The 20,326-nt window shown below is 51.1% G+C and overlaps 1 protein-coding gene across 7 annotated transcripts in view; it reads left to right on the top strand.

The window, feature by feature from the left end:
- The window catches only part of FRMD5 (FERM domain containing 5), a 305,266-nt gene extending 288,163 nt beyond the window's left edge, over positions 1–17,103 (top strand). For 4 of the 7 annotated variants that reach the window (XM_067555447.1, XM_067555443.1, XM_067555441.1 and 1 more), the window contains one exon: positions 13,922–17,103. In XM_067555447.1, coding sequence (XP_067411548.1) covers positions 13,922–14,508 — 587 coding nt within the window. In that variant the 3' untranslated portion in view covers positions 14,509–17,103. The remainder of the gene's footprint in view (positions 1–13,921) is intronic. The other 3 variants (XM_067555446.1, XM_067555445.1, XM_067555444.1) reach the window with 1 other exon arrangement.
- Positions 17,104–20,326: the final 3,223 nt, after the last annotated feature.

Here is a 20,326-nt window from a genome sequence, read left to right as displayed (position 1 = left end):
AAGTCAGGGGCAGATCTGGGGATGCAGATCAAATTCTCCTCTGCATGGCACCCAGGGAAGCCAAATCCATGGGACTGTCGGGAGCGACAGAGAGGCCAGAACATTCCCTAGGATCATGTAGCTACTTCTTTCCTCTTTGCAGCAGCTGCGCTGAGCCCTGCCTGGCACAGACGGTTAATGCAGCATGTTCATAACGGATGGAGCCTTTAGCTCTGCACGCTGCTACTTTTTGGCGCCGCAGTCACTTACCGTCCAGGGCTTTTACACACGCAGAGAGGGGAAAGTGCACATCTGGGGCAGCTGGGTATTGCTTCTGCTACGAGCCAGGGATGAGGAAGGAGAGAGCCAGGAGCCAGCCATGCACAAGGCCAGACATGCACTGTGTCACCTCATGCAGACCCAGGCCTCTGAGAGGTTTATAGCCCTTGCCCCACTAGGCTGGGGCCGCGGGCAGTGTCTGCTGGGCCGAGCCCAGGATGGCAATAGCAGGGCTGCTCGGATCGGGCTCAGCACCAGTGGCAGGGCCGTGTGGAAGCCTGGGTCGGGAGCACCGAGATCCGGCAGCAGGCAGGAGGCGGAGGGCAGTGAGACAAGGGGCACAGTGGGGCTATTTTCGGAGACATGCAGAGCGGCACCTGCCCTTGCTGGGCCAAAACCCCAGACTGCCTCCGTGCAGCACGGGGGGCCCATAAATCCACGGGAGTGGCACTGACGTGTGTGTCACTGTCCGTGAATGAGGCCGAGCCAGCAGAGCTGAGACAAGCGGAGTCAGATTTAGCCACAAGCCGGCCAACCCTCCCCGCCCCCCGCCCTCCCCCGCCCCCTCTAGCGGGACTTTGTCAGGCCAGGCAGAACCAAATGACTCCAGTCAGTGCAGAAAAGGAGTGCTGCTTCTGCTGCCTTCGGGGAAAGGAGAGGTGAGAAGCTTCCTACCTCGGCCAGCCTGGTATTTCCCTTGGGGCTTGTTCTTAACCCCAGTAACGGCCTGTCCTTGGCTGCTAGGGCCTTGCACTGCGTTTCCAGAGCTCTTCACGGATTGACTTACACCCCAAATCTCCAGAAATCAGTGTGCAGTGTTGGGTAACGTCTGTGTGTGTTTAGAAAACAGCAGCTGGCTTTCCAGGCGATGGTTTTCAACCTTTTCTCATGTGCGGACCCCTAGAAATGTGGCCACAGGGCGTCACGCCCAGGAGCCTGGCAGGAGCTCTTGGCAGCGAAACGAGTCCTGCTGTTGAAATCTACCCCACGGCGAAGTCTTTCAGCTTCACTTCAGTCTCTGCCGCCTGAGTGAAAGCAGCTCTTCCCAGCGCTAGACCGGTCTGTTCTGCGAGAGGAGGGGACAGACCAGACCCTGTCCTGCCTGGGCAGCAGCTGAGGGTCCCAGGGAAGGGAAGGGTGGTGTAAAGCACAGAGACTGAAAGGCGGGTTGGGCAGGGTGCCTGCCAGTCGCTGTGTCCTAGCCCAAACAAAGCACTTCCCGGGGGAAACCAGCCCAAAAGCCTGGCACTCGGCTGCGTGCAGGTGGCAGGCGTAGGGCAGCGAGGCGCTGAGACCGGCCGCACTGCAGCTGCAGAATGCCCTTGTTACACAGGCTGGCGCATGGCCCCGGCACAACACAGCAGTAGCCCCCTTGGGAAAGGCTGCTGCCTCTCTGGGCTTCCCAACAGCCCGACCCGGCCCGACGAGAGGGGCCCGTCCTGCACCTTGTGGGCAGGATTCAGCCCATAGCACGTTCTCGGGGGTCCTGCGCGGTTGATGGGCTCAGGGCGATAAAGGATACGGGGAGTATCGGATTGATTGCCGTGCCGACTGGCGGGGGGCAGGGGAGTTCAGGCCAGGAGCCTGTGGCCAGCTGCGCTGTGCTCATGGTGGTGCAGGACTGAGCGTTATAGCACGTTGGAATGTGCCGCAAACGGAACAACTGCAGATCTCCAGGGAACGAAATCAAGAGCATTTAACAGGATTCTAACCCAGCCCCGGCGCCCCACCCCCCGAGCGGCAGCTGCCTTCCCTCACGCTCACTTCAGCGAGGTACCGGTATAAATATCGAATCCCAAAATAGCGCCGACTCCAGGGGCAGCGGCACCAGAGCCATGTATGTCAGTGGGTGACGCGGCTGCAGCCGCACCCTGCGCATTCCTGCGGCTGGCCGGCCCACTCGGGGCTTGCACCGGGCAGCGGAGCAGAGGCGGCAGGAAGTGCGGTCTTACCAGCATGGTGAAGTGTCTGATCAAGATTAAAACGAAAGTGACCGTCCACCTGCGGATGATCAACCACTGCTGCCGGGGGGTGACAGTGCGCGTGCTGAGCCTGGGCCCCCGGCTGCTGGGCAAAGTGCTCGGCGCCTTACCACTCTTCCCCGCGCTCCCCGGCTTGGCCCGCGACGCTGCCCAGGACCAGCCAGACGTGCTCGCTCGAGGTAACGCGCGGCCACTTCTCTGCTCGGCGCTTGGCCACCAGGCGGCAAAACTTGTCCCTGCCGGGGAGCTGCTTTTTGTGGTTTTGCCGTGCCCGTTTAGACAGGGCAGAGCGCCAACTGGCCCCAGCAGCGTGGGTGTGCTGGCGATGCCACCAGCCCCTGCCCACCCTCAGAGCCAGCCCCTCGGAGCGTGAGGACGGGGCAGCCTTGCTCCTCTTTCAGATCAATGGCTTGGCCTCTCCTTTGCTTTTCTGGTGCTCTCCACGGCAGTAGGTGTGTGCTACAGACGGGCCTGCACCACAGCGTTTGGAGCGGGTGGCTTAGCTCAGTCTCGTCTAGACGAAAGAGCCAGCTGGGAAGTTCGGGAGCTGGCTAGGAAGGGCCCCAGTGCAGGGGTGTATGGGGCCAGAGGGCTGGTGCAGCCCCCCTCCCCTTGCAGGCGCTGCGAGACCACAGCGATGGGCAGCAGCAGACAACGCTGACGCTGGATGTGTCAGGCTCCCGCAATAATGCGCTTCCATTAGCCACCTGTGGATTGAGCCTCTTCTGGCAGGCAGCAGCGAACGCGCTGCCTCTGCCGGAAAGGTTCAAGGCGGCAGTTTGAGGATTGTCTTACATAAACTTTTAGCTTCATTAGAAAAAAACACCTGGCAGGGTGAGAACGTGTTCGTTGCTCTGCTGGGCTCAGGGCGAGAGCTCTGGTCAGGCGGGGGTAGGCACACGCCTCCTGCCTCATGTCAGTCACTTTAAAATCCGCAGGCCGGGGAGGGCTGCGTGCACAGGGCGTCGTTCACCCTGTGGGTGCTAGGGCCATAGTCCCAGAGGCACGTTCATCCCTTCGCACGCCGTGCGGGGCCAGCACGCTGCACTCATGAGCCGCGCTGCCAGCGTCCAACAGAACCGTCTGCCACCCCTTACCGCTGCGCTTCGGGCCCCGCACAGCGCCCAGCCAGCCGGGATGGGCGAGATGGGTCTAAACAGCCACCCTCGCCGCAGTCACAGCCGCAACCGCGGAGCTTCATTTTCAGGCGGGGGTGAGTCAGGTTTTTCCGGCCAGAGGTGGCAGGGCTGCAGGCAGCCTGGGGCCAAGTTCGGGCTGGTGCTGGAACCGGAAGTTCCCAAATTCCTAGCTGGCGCCAGGGAGAGGAGAGGACGGGGGTTGGCCTTGTTCTGCCCCAGCCCAGGCTCGCTGCCTTGTGTTAAAGGGCAGGCGCCGCTCAGAGTGTTTTGCCTGGGAAAGCCACACTACACACAACCTGCACGGCTTGTAGCTGGGGGGGGGGGGAGGGAGGGAGGGAGGGTGTGTGTGTGTGTGTGTGTGTGTGTGTGAGGCATGTGTTAAGACCACACCAGCACCAAGTACAGCTGTTGCTAACTCATGAGCGTAGCGAGCGTAGCCGTGTGACACCTGTGTGTGCAGCCCGGGGCGGAGGCGCTGCAGGCGGCAACGTAACACCTGCATGAGCGAGGCTGTTGAGTTGCACCAGCGCGTCCAGTTCACGGGGCCGACACTGCAGGGCCTGAGCCGTCGGCCTAGCCCGGCCGGCAGCGAGCGCGGCTGGGGCCGAGGACGCGGGTTTAAGGCAACAAGGTGCTAATGCATCTCGCTCCAGCTGTGCTCGCTGGTGTGGATGAGGCCGGGGGGGGGGCCCGGCCCAGTGGCAGAGAGGGACATTCCCCCCCCCCCCAGCTGCACAGACAGACCCGGCCGGGGGGGGGGCAGTTTAAGCTGGTCCTGGCAGCTGCATGTTGTCGCACTGCAGCTGTCCAGCGCGGCCTGAGCCAGAGGGGCCCAGCTGCCCTGCGACGCCTTTAACTGATTTGGGGGGGGGGGCACCTGTCTTCCCAGTGCAACTCCCTCCCTCCAGGGCGTCCCTGGACTGGTGCCATGGGGCAGGCCGGGGCCAGGGCTCAACGCCCGCAATGTGGGTGCCCCCCGTGAGAAGGGCGCGGGACAAGGGGGGGGGGGGGGCGTTATTGCTCAGCTATTGCCTGAGATGGGGCGGGGGGGGGGGGGGGAGCTGCCATAGTTCTTCCTGCCGTGCCTGGGCCTGCACGAGGCCTGGCTCGGACGAGGCGTGGGGTGGGGGGGCGTGGAGCTCAGCTCAGCAGGGGCTGCCCGGGCGGGTGAGTCACGCACGGCGCCTGCGGGTGCTGGGTGTTGACGGGCTTGGCCAGGCGCACGCAGGGCCTGTTAGCACGGCCGCCTGGACCCTGAGAGTGCAGGTACCCGGCCTCTGCTGCTTGGGGTGTGTGTGTGTGTGTGTGTCAGCTTTCTCTCTCCCCCCCCCCCCCCCCCCCCCCCCCCCCTGGAACAGCCCTGTGCCAACCCCAGGACATGGCTCCCTGTTCTGCCCCAGGCAACACCCCCCCCCCCCAGAGCAGGGCTTCCCCCACCCATCCTGACCCCCCCAACTCCCAGCACACAGCTCCCCAGTCACACACCTCCCCCCCCCCCCCCCCCCCCCCCCAAACACATGGATCGCAGCCCTCTGCGGGCTTTCCCCTCCCTATGCTCACTCCCAAACCTCTGGCGCACGCCTCCCCATCCTGCCCCAGCGTGCAGCGCCTCCGCCCCCCCCCCCCCAGGGGGCGCACGGCTTCCCTGCCCCCCCACCCCGAACGTGGCTTCCCCGCCCCCACTAGCCCCTGGTGCATGAGTCCCCGCTGCCCCCCCCAGGCCACCCCTGGAGTCCTGCAGGAAGAGATGCGCAGCAAGTGGGGGGGGGTTTAGGGGTGGAGCCCTCAGAGGCGGGGGCATTTCCAGTGCTCAAGGGCCAGTTTGTCACAGATTAGGAAGTTGGCCGTGCGGGGGGGTTGGGGGGGGGGGGGGGGATGTCTAGGATTAATGGCCCAGCCGCCGACGGTGTCAAGCCGAGGATTGGGGGGGGGGGGCCGGGGGGTGAGCATTGGCCACAGCGCCAGGCGGCAGGGGGAACGCCTGGGCAGTGGGTGTTGTGTCCCCTCCCCCCCCAAAACCACTTTAGGGGGCGGTGTCCCAAGGGGGCGCCGTGCCTGCAGTTACAGCTCTGCTGCCCCCGGGGCAGGGTGCAGTGCATGGCCTTGCATTGTGCCGGGTGGGCAGCCACGTGCCCCAGCAGTGCCGGGCTGGTGGTATAAACACAACAACAAACGCTGCGTAACAGCGCACTGGGCGCCGTGCCGCTGTTGTGCAAATATGTGCCTCTGGCGCCCCCCCCCCCCCCCATCGGGTGAGGTTGTCTGGGCAACACGCCCGGGCGCTGCTAGACGTGCGCGGCCCCACTTGGGCACAAGCCGCGCACTGAGCCCCCTCCCCCCCCCCTCCCGCCTGGCTGTTAAGCGAAACAGGAGCCCCGTGACATCACCCCTCAACCACAGACTTAGGTGTCCCCCACTGAGTCGGGGGCCTGAGCCTGGGCGCCCAGCAGTGGCGGACCCGCATTAGCACTGGCGGGCTGGGCACCCCTTCGTCTGCAGGACAGACGCTGCTGGCCTCAGCGCGGCCAGGGCTGACACGCAGCGTGCCCAGGCCGTGTCAGCGCGCGGGTGCCGCATGGCCGGGAACAGCTGCGTGCTGCCGGACGCGGCAGTGGTGTGGCCCTGGCTGGCACACGTCACGCTTACAGCAGTGCGCGGGCATTGGGAGGGGTTATATGTCAGCCGAAAGAGGGCTCCTCCTGCAGCAGCACGGCCCCGAAAGCCTGCCGCGTGGTGGGCTATAAAGCCTCCCTCCCCGGTGGCATTTGTCATAAGCAGAGGGGTGTTAATCCTTTTGTCTTGGCCCCATTCCCAGCGAGTTAACTACATTCCACCCACCTCAATCCCCTCCGCTTTACAACTACATATCAGCTTCACTTCTTGTCCTCACCCGTGGCACTGGTGCTGTTGGGGCCGCCGTTGGGGGCAGGACCCGTCTGGGGGCAGCTGTCCTGCAACTTAATTATCGAAGGTTGCTAAGTCCAGTTGCTAGCTGGGGCTGACAGGGCAGCACCTGGCTGCTGGTGTACCAGTAATGCTCCCCCGTGTACGCCTACAACGCAAACTGGCTTTTGTGACGTCCTGTTGAAACCCCTGGCACTACCGCCTGTTTGTCAATCGGGTACCCACCCAAGGACCAAGCAGGATAAATTTAGCCCCCCCCATTTTTGAAATGGGTGAATAGTTTAAACACATTGCAGGTCTGCACAAGGCAGTCATGCCCTGCGGCCACCATCTCTGGGTCCTGGTGTGACCTGCCAGTTATGCAGTTTTATAGCTCATGGGTTGTGAATTTGGCCCTTGCCTCGCCAAGCTACTTTATCCCAGTGTTCATAGTATTTACTCAGCCCTCGGTGTGGGTTTGGAGACAGACTTATGAGGTGAACACGGACGCTTGGTCAAAAACAATTCATGGTGTTTTGTCCAAAGACCCTCACTAGCATGTCCGTGGCACCCAGGGGAGCCTACACTGCTGTGTTCTCTTCCCCCCCTTTGCCGATGATTTGCATAATTAACTCAGGATTGCAACTGCATGAGAATGAGCGGTGCCAGTACAAGTACAGTGTTTAATATCTTCCTCCTCATCCATGCAGTGAGCATAGTGGTGGAATTAATAACACAATACACTCACACATCCACCAGCACAAGCCCTTTGCTATTCGGAAACAAAGAACATTATGAATAATCACATCTGTGTAGTTAACAGCGCTCAAGGCAAAAGCATTCCTCCTCCTCCTCGGTCTGTTTTGGGAAAGAGATCGTGTGTTGCATTAATGGTTAAATTATCTCATACCCCCATTATCGTTGTATAAGAACACCAGATGGTTGGGATGCCTTTAAACCTGCAGCTACACGACTGGTAAATGGAAGCTGCCAAAGATGAAGTCACTGAAGTACTTCGCTCTGTTTGTGACTGTGTATTGCAGGCAAACACAGACCCTGGAAAGCCAACAACGCAGTAGTCAAGATTAAATACTAGCAGCTGAATGTGAAACAGAAATCATGAGCATGTTTAAAAGCCTCTTTCACCCTCAAGCAAACTTTTAAAAATGCATTTTAGTTTACATACGGCACAGGCGCTAGGAATGGATTTGGGGCTGGACGAGTCACTCACATTTTGCATGACAATCGAATCAGTCGTTAATCAGCCCAACCATGCAACTAGTACTGCAGTGCCTTAGCCAGAGCCTGCTAGGGTTAAATTCCTCTAGCACCCCACAAGAGGCACTCATTTAACCAGTGCATATAGGGTAGGCTCTTTGTGATGCTATCATTCTTTGGGTGGATGGCCGTGATGCTGAGGGTACTTTTGTCTACGATGGAATGAGGACATACTGCTGAGCCAGAGACTATTGCGGGGATCTTAGCATTTGTGCAGTGCTCGACATCCTGAAACAAGAACGCCCATGTTAATCTCCATGCTGTATACGTGGATGGATGTATACACTCTGAACCCTTTGCTCTCCCTTGGAATCAGATCTTCTCGTAAAGATCAGAGAACTTGGTTAATGTTTCATCTGTCCCCTGTGCTGGCAGCCATTGGGACTCCCTGCAGCTGCAGGTACAGGCTGGAAATGGGGCAAGAACAACCTCTTTTTCAGCACTCTAGCACCGTGAGTCCAGTAGGCACAAAGTTCATACCTGGTTGAACAGAATTTTAGGCCCCTGGGAGTTTGTCCCAAAACCTGGGTTCCAGCCGTTACTATACAGTTATTTGTACCCCCCCCCCCTTCCGTTCCAGGACGTGTTACAGTTCAACATGCAGCAGCTCATAGGAATTGAAGGAGTTTTCATGAATTCTGGAAACTAAACCTGGAAAGGTACCTGTTAGCTCAGCTCGCGCTTCTCCCAGCCCCAAGTGCACTTCTCCAGGGCTTGCACCGCTCCTGTGCGGCTCCTTGAGCCACATGCATGAGTGAAAGCTGGAGCCTGGGCAGTAGAAATGGGGTTCGAAAGACAGAGAATATACTTAAAGGCCCCTTTCTTCAGTGATTATTAGAGTTGGAAGGGACCTCAGGAGGTCATCTAGTCCAACCCCCTGCTCAAAGCAGGACTAACCTCAGCTATATCATCCCAACCAGGGCTTTGTCAAGCCTCAGCTTAAAAACCTCTAAGGATGGAGTTTCCACCACCTCCCTAGGTAACCCATTCCAGTGCTCCATCACCCTCCTAGTGAAAAACTTTTTCCTAATATCCAACCTAGACCTCCCGCCTGCAACTTGAGACCGTGGCTCCTTGTTCTGTCATCTGCCACCACCGAGAACAGCCTGGCCCCATCCTCCCTGGAACCCCCTTTCAGGTAGTTAAAGGCCGCTATCAAATCCCCCCTCACTCTTCTCTTTTGCAGACTAAACAAGCCCAGTTCCCTCAGCCTCTCCTCATCAGTCCTGTGCTCCAGTCCCCTAATCATTTTTGTTGCCCTCCGCTGCACTCTCGCTAACTTGTCCACATCTTTTTTGTAGTGGGGGGCCCAAAACTGGACACAATATTCTAAATGCGGCCTCACCAATGCCGAATAGAGGGGAATAATCACTTCCCGTGACCTGCTGGCAATGCTCCTACTAATGCAGCCCAATATGCCATTAGCCTTCTTGACAACCAGGGCACACTGCTGACTCATATCCAGCTTTTTATCCACCGTTACCCCAGGTCCTTTTCAGCAGAGCTGCTGCCCAGCTCGTCGGTCCCCAGTCTGTAGCTGTGCATGGGATTCTTCCTTCCTAAGTGGAGGACTCTGCACTTGTCCTTGTTGAACCTCATTAGATTTCTTTTGGCCCAATCCTCCAGTTTGTTTAGGTCACTCTGTATCCTATCCCTACCCTCCAGGGTATCTACCACTCCCCCCAGCTTAGTGTCGTCCGCAAACTTGCTGAGGGTGCAATCTACCCCATCCTCCAGATCATTAATAAAGATGTTGAACAAAACCGGCCCCAGGACCGACCCCTGGGGAACTCCGCTTGTGACCGGTTGCCAGCCAGACATGGAGCCATTGATCACTACTCATTGAGCCCTATGCTCTAGCCAGTTCTCTATGCATTTTATAGTCCATGCATCCAACCCATACTTCTTTAACTTGCTGATAAGAATACTGTGAGAGACAGTATCAAAAGCTTTGCTAAAGTCAAGGTATATCACGTCCACCGCCTTCCCTACATCCACAGAGCCAGTCACCTCATTATAGAAAGCAATCAGGTTGGTCAGGCATGACTTTCCCTTGGTGAATCCGTGTTGACTGTTCCTGATCACCTTCCTCTCTTCCAAGTGCCTTAAAATGGATTCCTTAAGGACCTGCTCCATGATTTTTCCAGGGATTGAGGTGAGGCTGACCGGTCTGTAGTTCCCTGGATCCTCTTTCCTCCCTTTTTTGAAGATGGGCACTATATTTGCTTTTTTCCAGTCCTCAGGGACCTCCCCCTGTTGCCACGAGCTTTCAAAGATAATAGCCAATGGCTCTGAAATCACCTCAGCCAACTCCCTCTGCACCCTCGGGTGCATTGCATCCGGCCCCATGGACTTGTGAATGTCCAATCTTTCTAAATAGTCTTGAACCCGTTCCTTCAGCACTGCGGGATGTTCGCCTCCTTCCCATTCTGTGCCACCCAGTACGGCAGTCTGGGAGCTGATCTTGTCTGTGAAGACAGAGGCAAAAAAGGCATTGAGTACCTCAGCTTTCTCCACATCCTCCGTCACTAGGTCGCCTCCCTCATTCTCTAAGGGGCCCACACTTTCCCGAACCTTCCTCTTGTTGGCAACATGCCTGTAGAAACCCTTCTTGTTCCCCTTCACTTCCCTTGCTAGCTGCTACTCCAATTGCGCTTTGGCCTTCCTGATTTCATTCCTGCACGTTCGAGCAGTGTTTATATACTCCTCCCTAGTCATCTGACCAAGCTTCCACTTCTTGTAAGCTTCTTTTTTGCGTTTAAGTTCGCCAAGGACATCTTTGTTAAGCCAAGCTGGACGCCTACCATATTTGCTATTCTTTCTGCACATCGGGATGGTTTGTCTTGTGCCCTCAATAAGGTCTCTTTAAAATACAGCCAGCTCTCTTGGGTTCCTTTCCCCCTCATATTAGCCTCCCAGGGAATCCTGCCCATCAGTTCCCTGAGGGAGTCAAAGTCCGCTTTTCTGAAGTCCATGGTCCGTATCCTGCGGTTCTCCTTTCTTCCTTTCGTCAGGATCCTGAACTCGACCATCTCATGGTCACTGCTGCCTAAGTTGCCACCCACTTCTACTTCCTTTACCAAATCTTCCCTGTTTGTGAGCAGGAGATCAAGAGAAGCTCGGCCCCTAGATTCTTTAGACTTTATAACAGACTGTGGTTACAGCTCATAACTGCTAAACTGAACGCATCTCATTACTTTCAGGCCCAGCTGAAATTAGTTGCTTCATCTGTTATGCAAACATTGTGGAGCAGCGCTCTCATACTTACACTTACATGCCCAAAGTTAAAGGCAAAATTACCAGTGTCGACAATTTTTCGGTTTTAAAAAAAACCCAAAACAACATGCCCCATCACAATCTGAAACTGCCATTTGGAAATTCATCCTTCCATATGAATGATGGATTTGATAGCTTTTTTGCCACTGATACAGGTGAGTTACATTTTTGGGACTTGCAGGAGTTGAGATTATATTTCTATGCAGCTTTAGACTGGTAGGAAGTTACAGTATTTTGCGCATGAGGAACCTAGGATCAGTTCCTCAGCTAGCGTAAATCAGCATGGACTCAATCATAGAATCGGAGGACTGGCAAGGTCATATAGTCCAGGCCCCTGCACGTATGGAAGGCCTAAGCATTATCTAGACCAGAGGTTCTCAAACTGGGGGGACACAGAGTAGGAAAAAACAAAAAACCGTACTGAACACATTTTACCCACCGTCATGAATAACTAGCCACCCTGGTCCTTCCAGACAGCTCAGCTCAGCTCCTCCGCTGGTGCCGGGCATCGGACTCGAGATGACGCTGTGCATTTGGATGGATTTCTGTTAAGCTTGCATAGCATTTTACAAAGTCGTTGCCCTCCGTACTTTAACCCGTTTGCTACGAGTGCCTGGCGCTGTGCACATTTAATTGCAAGCATCGCTCACCAGGGCAGTTTTAGTTTTGCTCTTATTACAGTGGATCGTGGGCTGTTCCAATCAACGCCTTGCTGCGTTTCCTATTTGGTGAGAGTTGTATGTTGGTTTTTCTTAATCGGTTTATGTCATTGTGTGGCAGGGGAAGGGGCGTAAACTAATCCAGCCACAAAGAAGGGGTGGGGGGGGCCACGATCAAATAAGTTTGAGAAGCACTGACCTAGACCACCCCGACAAGTGTCTGTCTAACCTGCTCTTAAATAGCTCTAGTGACAGATTCCACAATTGCCATAGACAATTTATTCCAGTGCTTAACTACCCTGACAGTTCAGCAGTTTGCTGCAATTTAAGCCCATTGCTTCTTGTCCTATCCTCAGAGGTTAACAAGAACAATTTTTCTCCGTCCTCCATGTAACAACCTTTTATGTACTTGAGAACTCTTATCACGTCCACTCTTGGTCTTCTCTTCTCCAAACTTAAACCCAGTTTCTTCAATCTTCCCTCATAGGTCATGTTTTCTAGACCTTTCATTGGTTTTGTTGCTCTTCTCTGGACTTTCTCCAATTTGTCCACATCTTTCCTGAAATGTGGCACTCAGAAGTGTGAGGAGCGAGGCTGAGTTGTAGGGTCTGCAACGGCTCAAGGGTTTATTGCCCTTGTTTCCAATATAATCCTCATGTCTCTGCAGACACTCAGCCAGGCTCTTTAATTCTTTGAACCTTAACGGGAAGCGGCGCATGATGCAGGTTAAACTGTTTAGACTACTCATGCTACCCCGTGCACCTGTGGCGAGACAGATCTAATCTGTAGGTGGAGGAATTTGCTTTCACAGGACATTTATAGTCACTAACAAAACTTGGTCAAAGGCGTGAAAGTTGCTATGGGCACCTCGTACCTTTCCACACCGTGGCCGGCGGTGGCCTGTATGGTCTCAGCAACCCATCTTGATCTCAGGGCTTTGCCTCTGTGGCCTGGCCTGAGAATGCTTGCTCCCTACGGCCCACGCTGGTTTCCAGGCTGTGTGGCTGCAGCCTGCATGAAGCATACCCATCCTCAGCTGCGCTGTGCCCAGGGCATGGACCACGCCTGGATGCGTTCCGCTTTCCAGCCTCATCTCAGAGATGTGCGCCTATAGTACCAACCCTGGCTCTGCCGCCTGCCAGGGCTCTAGGTGCACCATGCATAACTTGATTTGTTTTTAAAACAGTTTATTGGGAGTGTTGACCAAGGAGCCCCACAGCTGTGCCTCACACTCTGTTGCAGACCCCCACCAGCATAGCAATTTTCAAACCACTCTGACACTAGCGCTGAATTTTAGTGCGCTTTGAAATAGAAACGGTGGCACCGCTGTGAACCAGCTCTGGCTAGGATTACACCACCTTGCAGAACCAAAATGAAAGTCTTAGTCACTCTTTAAACATTGGGCCTGACACTGGCTCCCATCACAGAAAATCAGTGCTAGCTGGATGATGTGGCTACTACCCACCAGCAGTAATACCTAACGTTGCAGACAAAAAGCGTGACTAGAAAATTAAAGTTAAAAGCTGGTCCCTGGGAGGAGGCTGTATTGTGGGAATCCCAACCCAATGACCCCACACTCTCTCCCTCTCCGGTATAGGATTTTTCAAGGCAATACGTCTGCATGTAGATTTTAGAGCACTTGGAAAAAATCAAACTTTAAACAGAAGCTGCAAAATGCCTTAACTGTGGTGCAGCTCTGACGCCCTCTCTCCCCGCTCCCCCATAATTAGAGAAAGCTGTAAAGTTAGAATAAGCACTTTTTCCTAGGATTGCTTCTTTACCTAACGCATTTAGGCACATGACAGGAGGGCTTAGATGGGATTAGGGATCGGGAGTATTGAGTTTCAATTTTAGGCAGCGATTCACTCTGTGACCCTGGTTAAGTTACTTATGCCAGAGTGTTCAGGAGTGTCCACTAACTTTTGGTTCCTTAATTTTTAGGTGCCCAATTTCAGTGAACGGGGCCTGATTTTCAGGACATGTTAAGTGGACAGAGTTCCCATTCATTTCATCTGGAATTATGGGTGCTGCTTACTTCTGAAAAAGATCTGACCAGACAGCTCCCGTTGGGTGCCCACAATTAGCAGACACTAGGAAAACATGGGGCTCTTTCCTGTCTATGCTTCATTTTCACCATCCAGAAGATGGGGAAAACAACGCACTCAAGGGCAGTGTCTGAGGCTTAGTTCTTTAGTATTTGTGGCCTGAAGAAGAGCTCTGTGTAAGCTCGAAAGCTTGTCTCTCTCCCTCAAAAGCTGGTCTAGTAAGAGATTACCTCCCCCTCACATGTGTCTCTAGTACGTGTGAAGCCCTTTGAGCCCCTTCGGGGCTGTGTGAACGCTGCGTTACTGTTGTTCTGTGCAGAAGGGCTGCGCACACACTCGCTAACCCTATCTGCCGGACAGCTCACCCTCTTCCTCTCACCCTGCTGTCTTTCCCTCCCCAGGCCTGGAGTCCCTGCGGGACAGCGCTCACTCGACCCCCGTGCGTTCCGCCTCGCACAGCGATGCTTTCATGCCTCATTCACGCAGCGGCAGAGCAGAGAGCAGCGAGCGCGTGGCCGTCATCTCGGACGAGATCTACAGCCCCTCGGACAGCGTGCTGCCCACGCCCGTGGCAGAACACAGCCTGGAGCTGATGCTGCTCTCCAGGCAGATCAATGGTGCCCCCTGCAGTATCGAAGAAGAGAAGGAGTCTGAAGCCAACACACCTACTGCCACGGAGGCCGAGGAGATGGGAGGCGAGTTGAAAGCCTTGTGTCAGGGTGTTGGTGGCAATGGCGGAACGCAAGCTGCACAGGTGAATAAGTTTGTTTTAAGTGTCCTCCGTTTGCTCCTTGTGACAGTTGGACTCCTCTTTGTTTTGCTCCTTCTCCTGATCATCCTTACCGAGTCTGACCTTGACATTGCCTTTTTCCGTGATATTCGCCAGACCCCCGAGTTTGAACAGTTCCATTATCAATACTTTTGTCCCCTCAGGCGATGGTTTGCCTGCAAAGTCCGCTCCGTGCTGAGCCTGCTCATTGACACCTGAAGGCATGACTTCCTAAAAACTAGCCAGGTGGATTCAGAAGATACCTGCTACCAGTTCCCAGCAAATGGGATCCATCGTGGCACCATCGGCCCATAAACTAAGTCCTCCTTTCATGAATCAAAGTACACCACGACCTAGGATGTTTGTTTCCTGGAAGAAGAAAGGGATAGCTTTATGCCAGATTAAAACCACATTTCTTTAGAGCGCCACTTCCCTGAAGCGCTCAGCCATTCAGTTTTCATCCTTGAAGTTTGCTGAATAATTTTAAGATTTAAATTTTCATAGATGTATTACTTTGAAAGTATCAAATAAGAGGAATTTATTTTATTACTGATTATTGTATTAATGTCAGCCAATAGCTGAGACACTAGTTCAAGCCTAGAGATATTGCATTACACGTAGGAGCTTCAGTAATGGTGCTACTGAGTCGTAATTTAAATACTAGTGTATTGGTTCATTATTAAACCTGCCTCTGTGCACCGCACTTCCACATTCAAATGATTATTTTAAGGAGATCATCGTTTTACAAACCAGAGCTTCTTAACTGGCAAATTGCTTTTTAATTAGAAAGTGGTCTGGTACAATAGCAGCCGTTATCGATTTAGAAACGTTTTCACAAATAACAGAGTGGGCATGAAATGGGGAAGCCAAGTAAGGCAGGGTAAATCTGCTCCTTTAAATAGCAGAGAGACGTTAATAGTAACCTAGTCTACAATTTAGGGCTTTTGGGACTATATGTTAAACCTTGAACCTTTAGTGCTCCGCAGGGGTGGCGTTTACCATAGGTGTTAAATCCCCAACTCCAGTAGGCCTTAGTATGTCGGGACAGTAGATAAATGTACTCCATTGTATTCTACAAAGTCTGGGTGTGTCGTTAGTAACCATACCTGATTTATTTGGAATACATTTTGTCTCAGAAAGTTGTACATGTTTTGTACAAAAAAAGACTGTTCAACCTATATTTTAACAAAATAGCATTTTAATAGTGATACTAACGTTTTTGGGGTTTTGTTGTTTTTTTTTTACTTCCTGAATTAGGTGAACATAGTGTGATGTACAAAATGATTGGAGTAAGCCAATTATCTGAGAATAAACATTTTGTAGAATGGAATTCTAACAGCAGACTAACCCATTACAAGTTTTGGAAAAAAAGATTTTTTGAAAAAATTCGAAGATAAAGAGCAGAATTACAGAAGTGAAGGCAACACTGAAAAGAAAAAACTGGACAAATAAGATGTGCGCTTAAGCAAAAAAAGTGTAATTAAGTAATTTCTATTGTTGAACAAACACTTGAACCTTTGATTACCAGGCAAAGATAGCAGCCCACATGTAAAGGGAGCAATAATCACTATTTGTTCGGTTTTAAGAGAAGCTGGACATGTTGAAGAAAGCAGAATAGCAAGAGTCATTTCATCTCAGGGAGAGATTTTAAGCAAGCTGAGGCCATAGACCCCATTTTTAAAGTCTGATTTACATTTTCTACATCACCAATCGTGTCTGCACACAAGTTCAAGCACTGCTCAGAGTGTGTGCGCACACACCTTTTCTCTTTGAAGATGAGTTATGAGTTGTCCTGAACTGCTCATTTATTATGTGCTTTTGCTAAGTGTTAAATTATCAATATGGAGAATAATCCTGGAAGTCAGTTAGACTATTTGCCACTGCAATAAATAAGGTCCATTTTACTAGTCTGTGAGATCTAAAAAGCGCAGTTTCATGTGTCACTTTACTTTAAAAGTTAGCCATTTGATTGTCAGAAGAGCTGAAAAAGTTTTGCATTCAAGTTAACAATTCTCAGTTAGATTATGTTGTGAAGGCCAACCACGAGGAGAAAAAAGGATAGATTTTTACATCAGTATATACTGTTTTATGCAACATCACAAAATTAACTTTTAGTGTAGTGTTCCTACCTCAGTCTGTAGTAAATGGTGTTTCTATGCAGTGCGTGATAGTCTTAAATTAGACATTTTCCATCCTAGGTTAAAGATACAGTATCCCATTGTCTTCATTACTAATGCTACTTGTTTGCCATAATACATTACCATTCATTGAAAGGTTCCGCTCCAATATGTTGTACATTAAACATTTTCAAAAACCACAACATAGGACATACTGACCTTAAAAAAACTTTTGCATCTATCTGCTTTTAGAATAGTGACAAATATCATACCTTGTTTAACCTTTTGCAGTTTTCACCTGGCATTTTGGCCTAAAACCATTACAGTCAGCAATTTTTTAATCTTAAAAGAGTTTTTTTCTCTGTGCCATAATGTGTTTCATGTTTTGCTAGTTAGTTTTATCTGTCATTTGTATAAAATGTCGTTTCCATAGTTCTTATATCAGAGGAAGCAAAATTCTTCATAAAGAATAATGTACTGCATCTTTAAGCAGTAGAGGGTAAAAATACCAGAAAATGTGAATTTCTTAGTTTTCATAGAAGTTAACCTTTCATGTGCCAAATACTGTAAGTTACATTTTTTTCCTCCAAAACAATGTACCTTTTTCTACATATTCAGTATGTAGTTAGCATAAAATCATTGGTGCCATGAAAAGTATTTTTAAATTTAAATAAATATTTAAGTATCATGAAAACAAGAGTTGGCATTTTTTATTTTTAAATAAATTGCTTATCTGACTGGTTTACAGCTTTAACAGGGATTTTACTTGGTCAAGAACTGCAGAAATTAGCCCTTAAACACTATGGTCCAAATTCTGCATCCTTAACTTCACTCTAACTTCCCCCTGAAAAAAGTTAGTGCAGAAGTGGGCCTCTCAAGCAGAAAAATTCCAAAATTACACACCCCCTTCAAACACTTCTCAGCCTTAATGTGAAAGTGATCTCACTGCATCATTACAGGCATCTGCATGGCTTTTAACAAATTTGCCTTCACTCTTGTTGACTAGCTTTGTTTTCTAAAAATCCATCCTTTGAAGTGCTTAACTGAACCAGAAAGATGATGCAGGCAGGCTGCATTATAAACATGTATTGCTGCCATGATCGAAGCTGACACTATATAGCAAGAAGATGAATCTAGCACATCAGAAAGACAGGCACACTTACCTCCTTCTGATCTCTCTTCCTGTTCTGCTGGGTATGGTGCCACTCCATGGCTTACTTATCACAACAGAACTCATTACACATGGCTTACATGGAGAGAGGGAATACAAAGGTACTTGCATTTTGAAGCCACCAGCAAGTCAGCAGGACAGAAAACTACTCACAGTTCTGGCTTCAAGAGTGAAGGCCCAGCCAGGCCAGAAGTTTAAGGCAGAAAATGGCACCACCTCTTTGGTTACCCACTGCAGAGGTCACCATTGTGTTGCAGAGTGGTCAGATGGTGCGTTAAAGTGATCTCATTTCAGCAGACTCTTGCAAGACCCACTTGTCAGTTAAGACCAGAAGTGCCTTCGATTTGAACAATGAAGGTTTGTATCCAGGCAAGTGTAATGACCTTTTGTATCGTATTTTAGTTTTTAATGTTTTGCAGGTGAATTAGGCATCAATGTAACCCTTCTGCCAGGTGGTATAGGCAGCAACAAGGGCCCAGCTCAAAATCCAGGAGTTCCTGTTACTACAGAACAGAATCAGCTCAACCCCTTCCCCCCCACCTCATAATCTAAGAAAACTCCCTGGGTGCCTCCGAGAAGTAATATTTCCCCACCCGCAAATACCGAGTGTGTATAACAAAAATTTAAAGAGGGAAAGACCATTAATCTAGCGAAACTGTGCACCAATGATTTGAAAGTACACCCACGCAGTAAAACACCCACCCCGCACTGCCTTGGGCAGTGCCCTTTACCCCCAGGTCCTTTTCTGGAGGACTCTGCACTTTTCTTTGTTGAACCTCATTAGATTTCTTTTGGCCCAATCCTCCAGAGGTTACTCTGTATTATCCCTACCTTAATCTACCACTCCCCCCAGCTTAGTGTCGTCCGCAAACTTGCTGAGGGTGCAATCTACCCCATCCTCCAGATCATTAATAAAGATGTTGAACAAAACCGGCCCCAGGACCGACCCTTGTCAGTGTCCAACCTGGTGCTGTTGAAATCCAAGGGACAAATCTCTTAACATGCCACTCCCCTTGTTCCTCCGCTGGACCCCATTCATCGTGTTGTCTGAGGCCAGCAACTGCCCCAGATTCCAGGGATGTATTTGGGGGCTTCGCCTCCTGCCCTTGAGGGATGGAAGTGGTTGCGTGCCACTGTCACTGCTATTTGTCTCCGCTCCCAGCGAGACACAGCAGCAACGATGGCAGTTGTGTTCGGAGGCTCACCCAGTTCCCAGTGATTTCGTGGGATAGCAGGGAATATGGAACCTGCCCCTTGACCCAAACTGTCTCCCCTCAGCCCAATAACTCATCTCCTGTTGCCAAGAATTATCTTACTTCTCAGAAAATCACCCAGGTCTGGGATAGCCTCCAGCCACCAAGAACAAGCTGAGAGCAGGACCAGAAACACATACCCTGCATGCAAAGTTTAGCCCCATCACACAAGTAAGCATGTCATGGAAGCACTGAGAGCAGTCAGTGTCACCACTTGCAACTTGGATCCCTTGCCCGACGGTTAAGGAAGACAGTGAGGCAAACACCTGTAACCTCCTCCTAAAAGGGACTGTTCTCATCAAAGACGACACCGACCATCTAGCATCTACACTCAAAGATACAATACTCCCAACCAATACTAAAAGAAACCACTTCTTGATGCTGGAGTATCACAAACTACACACCACCTCCCTTTTCTAAACAAGCTTAAAATCAAGAAGCTAGCAAAAATTATCTCCAATGCCACTTGTCAGCAATCAGTACATTTGTTCCTTCTCAGGTCAGGCCAGAGCATGATACAGAGACTTGTTGCTCTGGTAGAAGACCACTTGCTATTCATAGTTACGTGAAATGCATCCACTCTTCCTCTTGGACTTTTCTGTGGCATTTAGTACTATTCATCACCATATACACCTTGCCCTTGCCTCCGGTCCTTTCACTCAGACAGAACTGAGTCTTTATGGGCAGTTGTTCCTCCACATCCAAAGCCCTCAGCTGCAGAGGGGAAGGCTCACTTCTTTCCACCATATTATTGAATATCTTAAAGAGATTATCCTGCTGCAACCTTAGCTGGTGTCACCTTCACAATGAAACCAATAAGCAAGCAACATGTGACTTGTGCTTTTCTGCAAAATCCTGTTATTTTATTGTTACCTCATCCCCTCAAATCACCCCACCCCTCTCTGTATGTCGAATGTGAACTTTCTGGGGCAGCGACTGTCTTCTTCGTTACATAACTACTGTGCTTACCATACTGGGGCCTTAATCCCTGACAGGAGTTTGTAGGTGCTACCATGATAGTAGTGAGCCCACACAGTGACCCCCCCCCCCCCAGCTCTACACTTCACAACATTTGTGAAATTTCATTACTGTGCTGCTTACTTCCATTTCAAATATTAGTGAAGAGGTTACATAAAATTATAGTTCCTACCTACTGCAGCATCCCAAAACAATTACTCAACTCAATGTATTGCTATTTATTATCTTCTTTATCCAATTCTCAGTGCATCTGACAGCGTCCAGTTATACACACCAATATTATAAAATTGTGGGAGTAAGATTTCATGCCAACATGTCAGACACGTTACTAAATGGATGTTTTATGAAAACACAGACTATGCTGTTCAGTGAACTTACAGTAAATTTCAGGAAAGCCACAAGGTGAGGTACTACATCTGAAAAGCAAGTTGAGGCCCAATCTTAGGGTTTTTCCATACTGTTAAATCAGATAAGGAAAGGTCTAGTGTTAGAACTACATACGGTCAATATCTGTTAAA

Source organism: Emydura macquarii, unplaced genomic scaffold, assembly GCF_026122565.2.
Source record: "Emydura macquarii macquarii isolate MOO-44397 ecotype Brisbane River unplaced genomic scaffold, CSIRO-AGI_Emac_v2 contig_1644, whole genome shotgun sequence".
Lineage (NCBI taxonomy): Eukaryota > Metazoa > Chordata > Testudines > Chelidae > Emydura > Emydura macquarii.
Note: the sequence above shows the minus strand (reverse complement) of the source record. Positions and strands in the feature narration are given on the sequence as shown.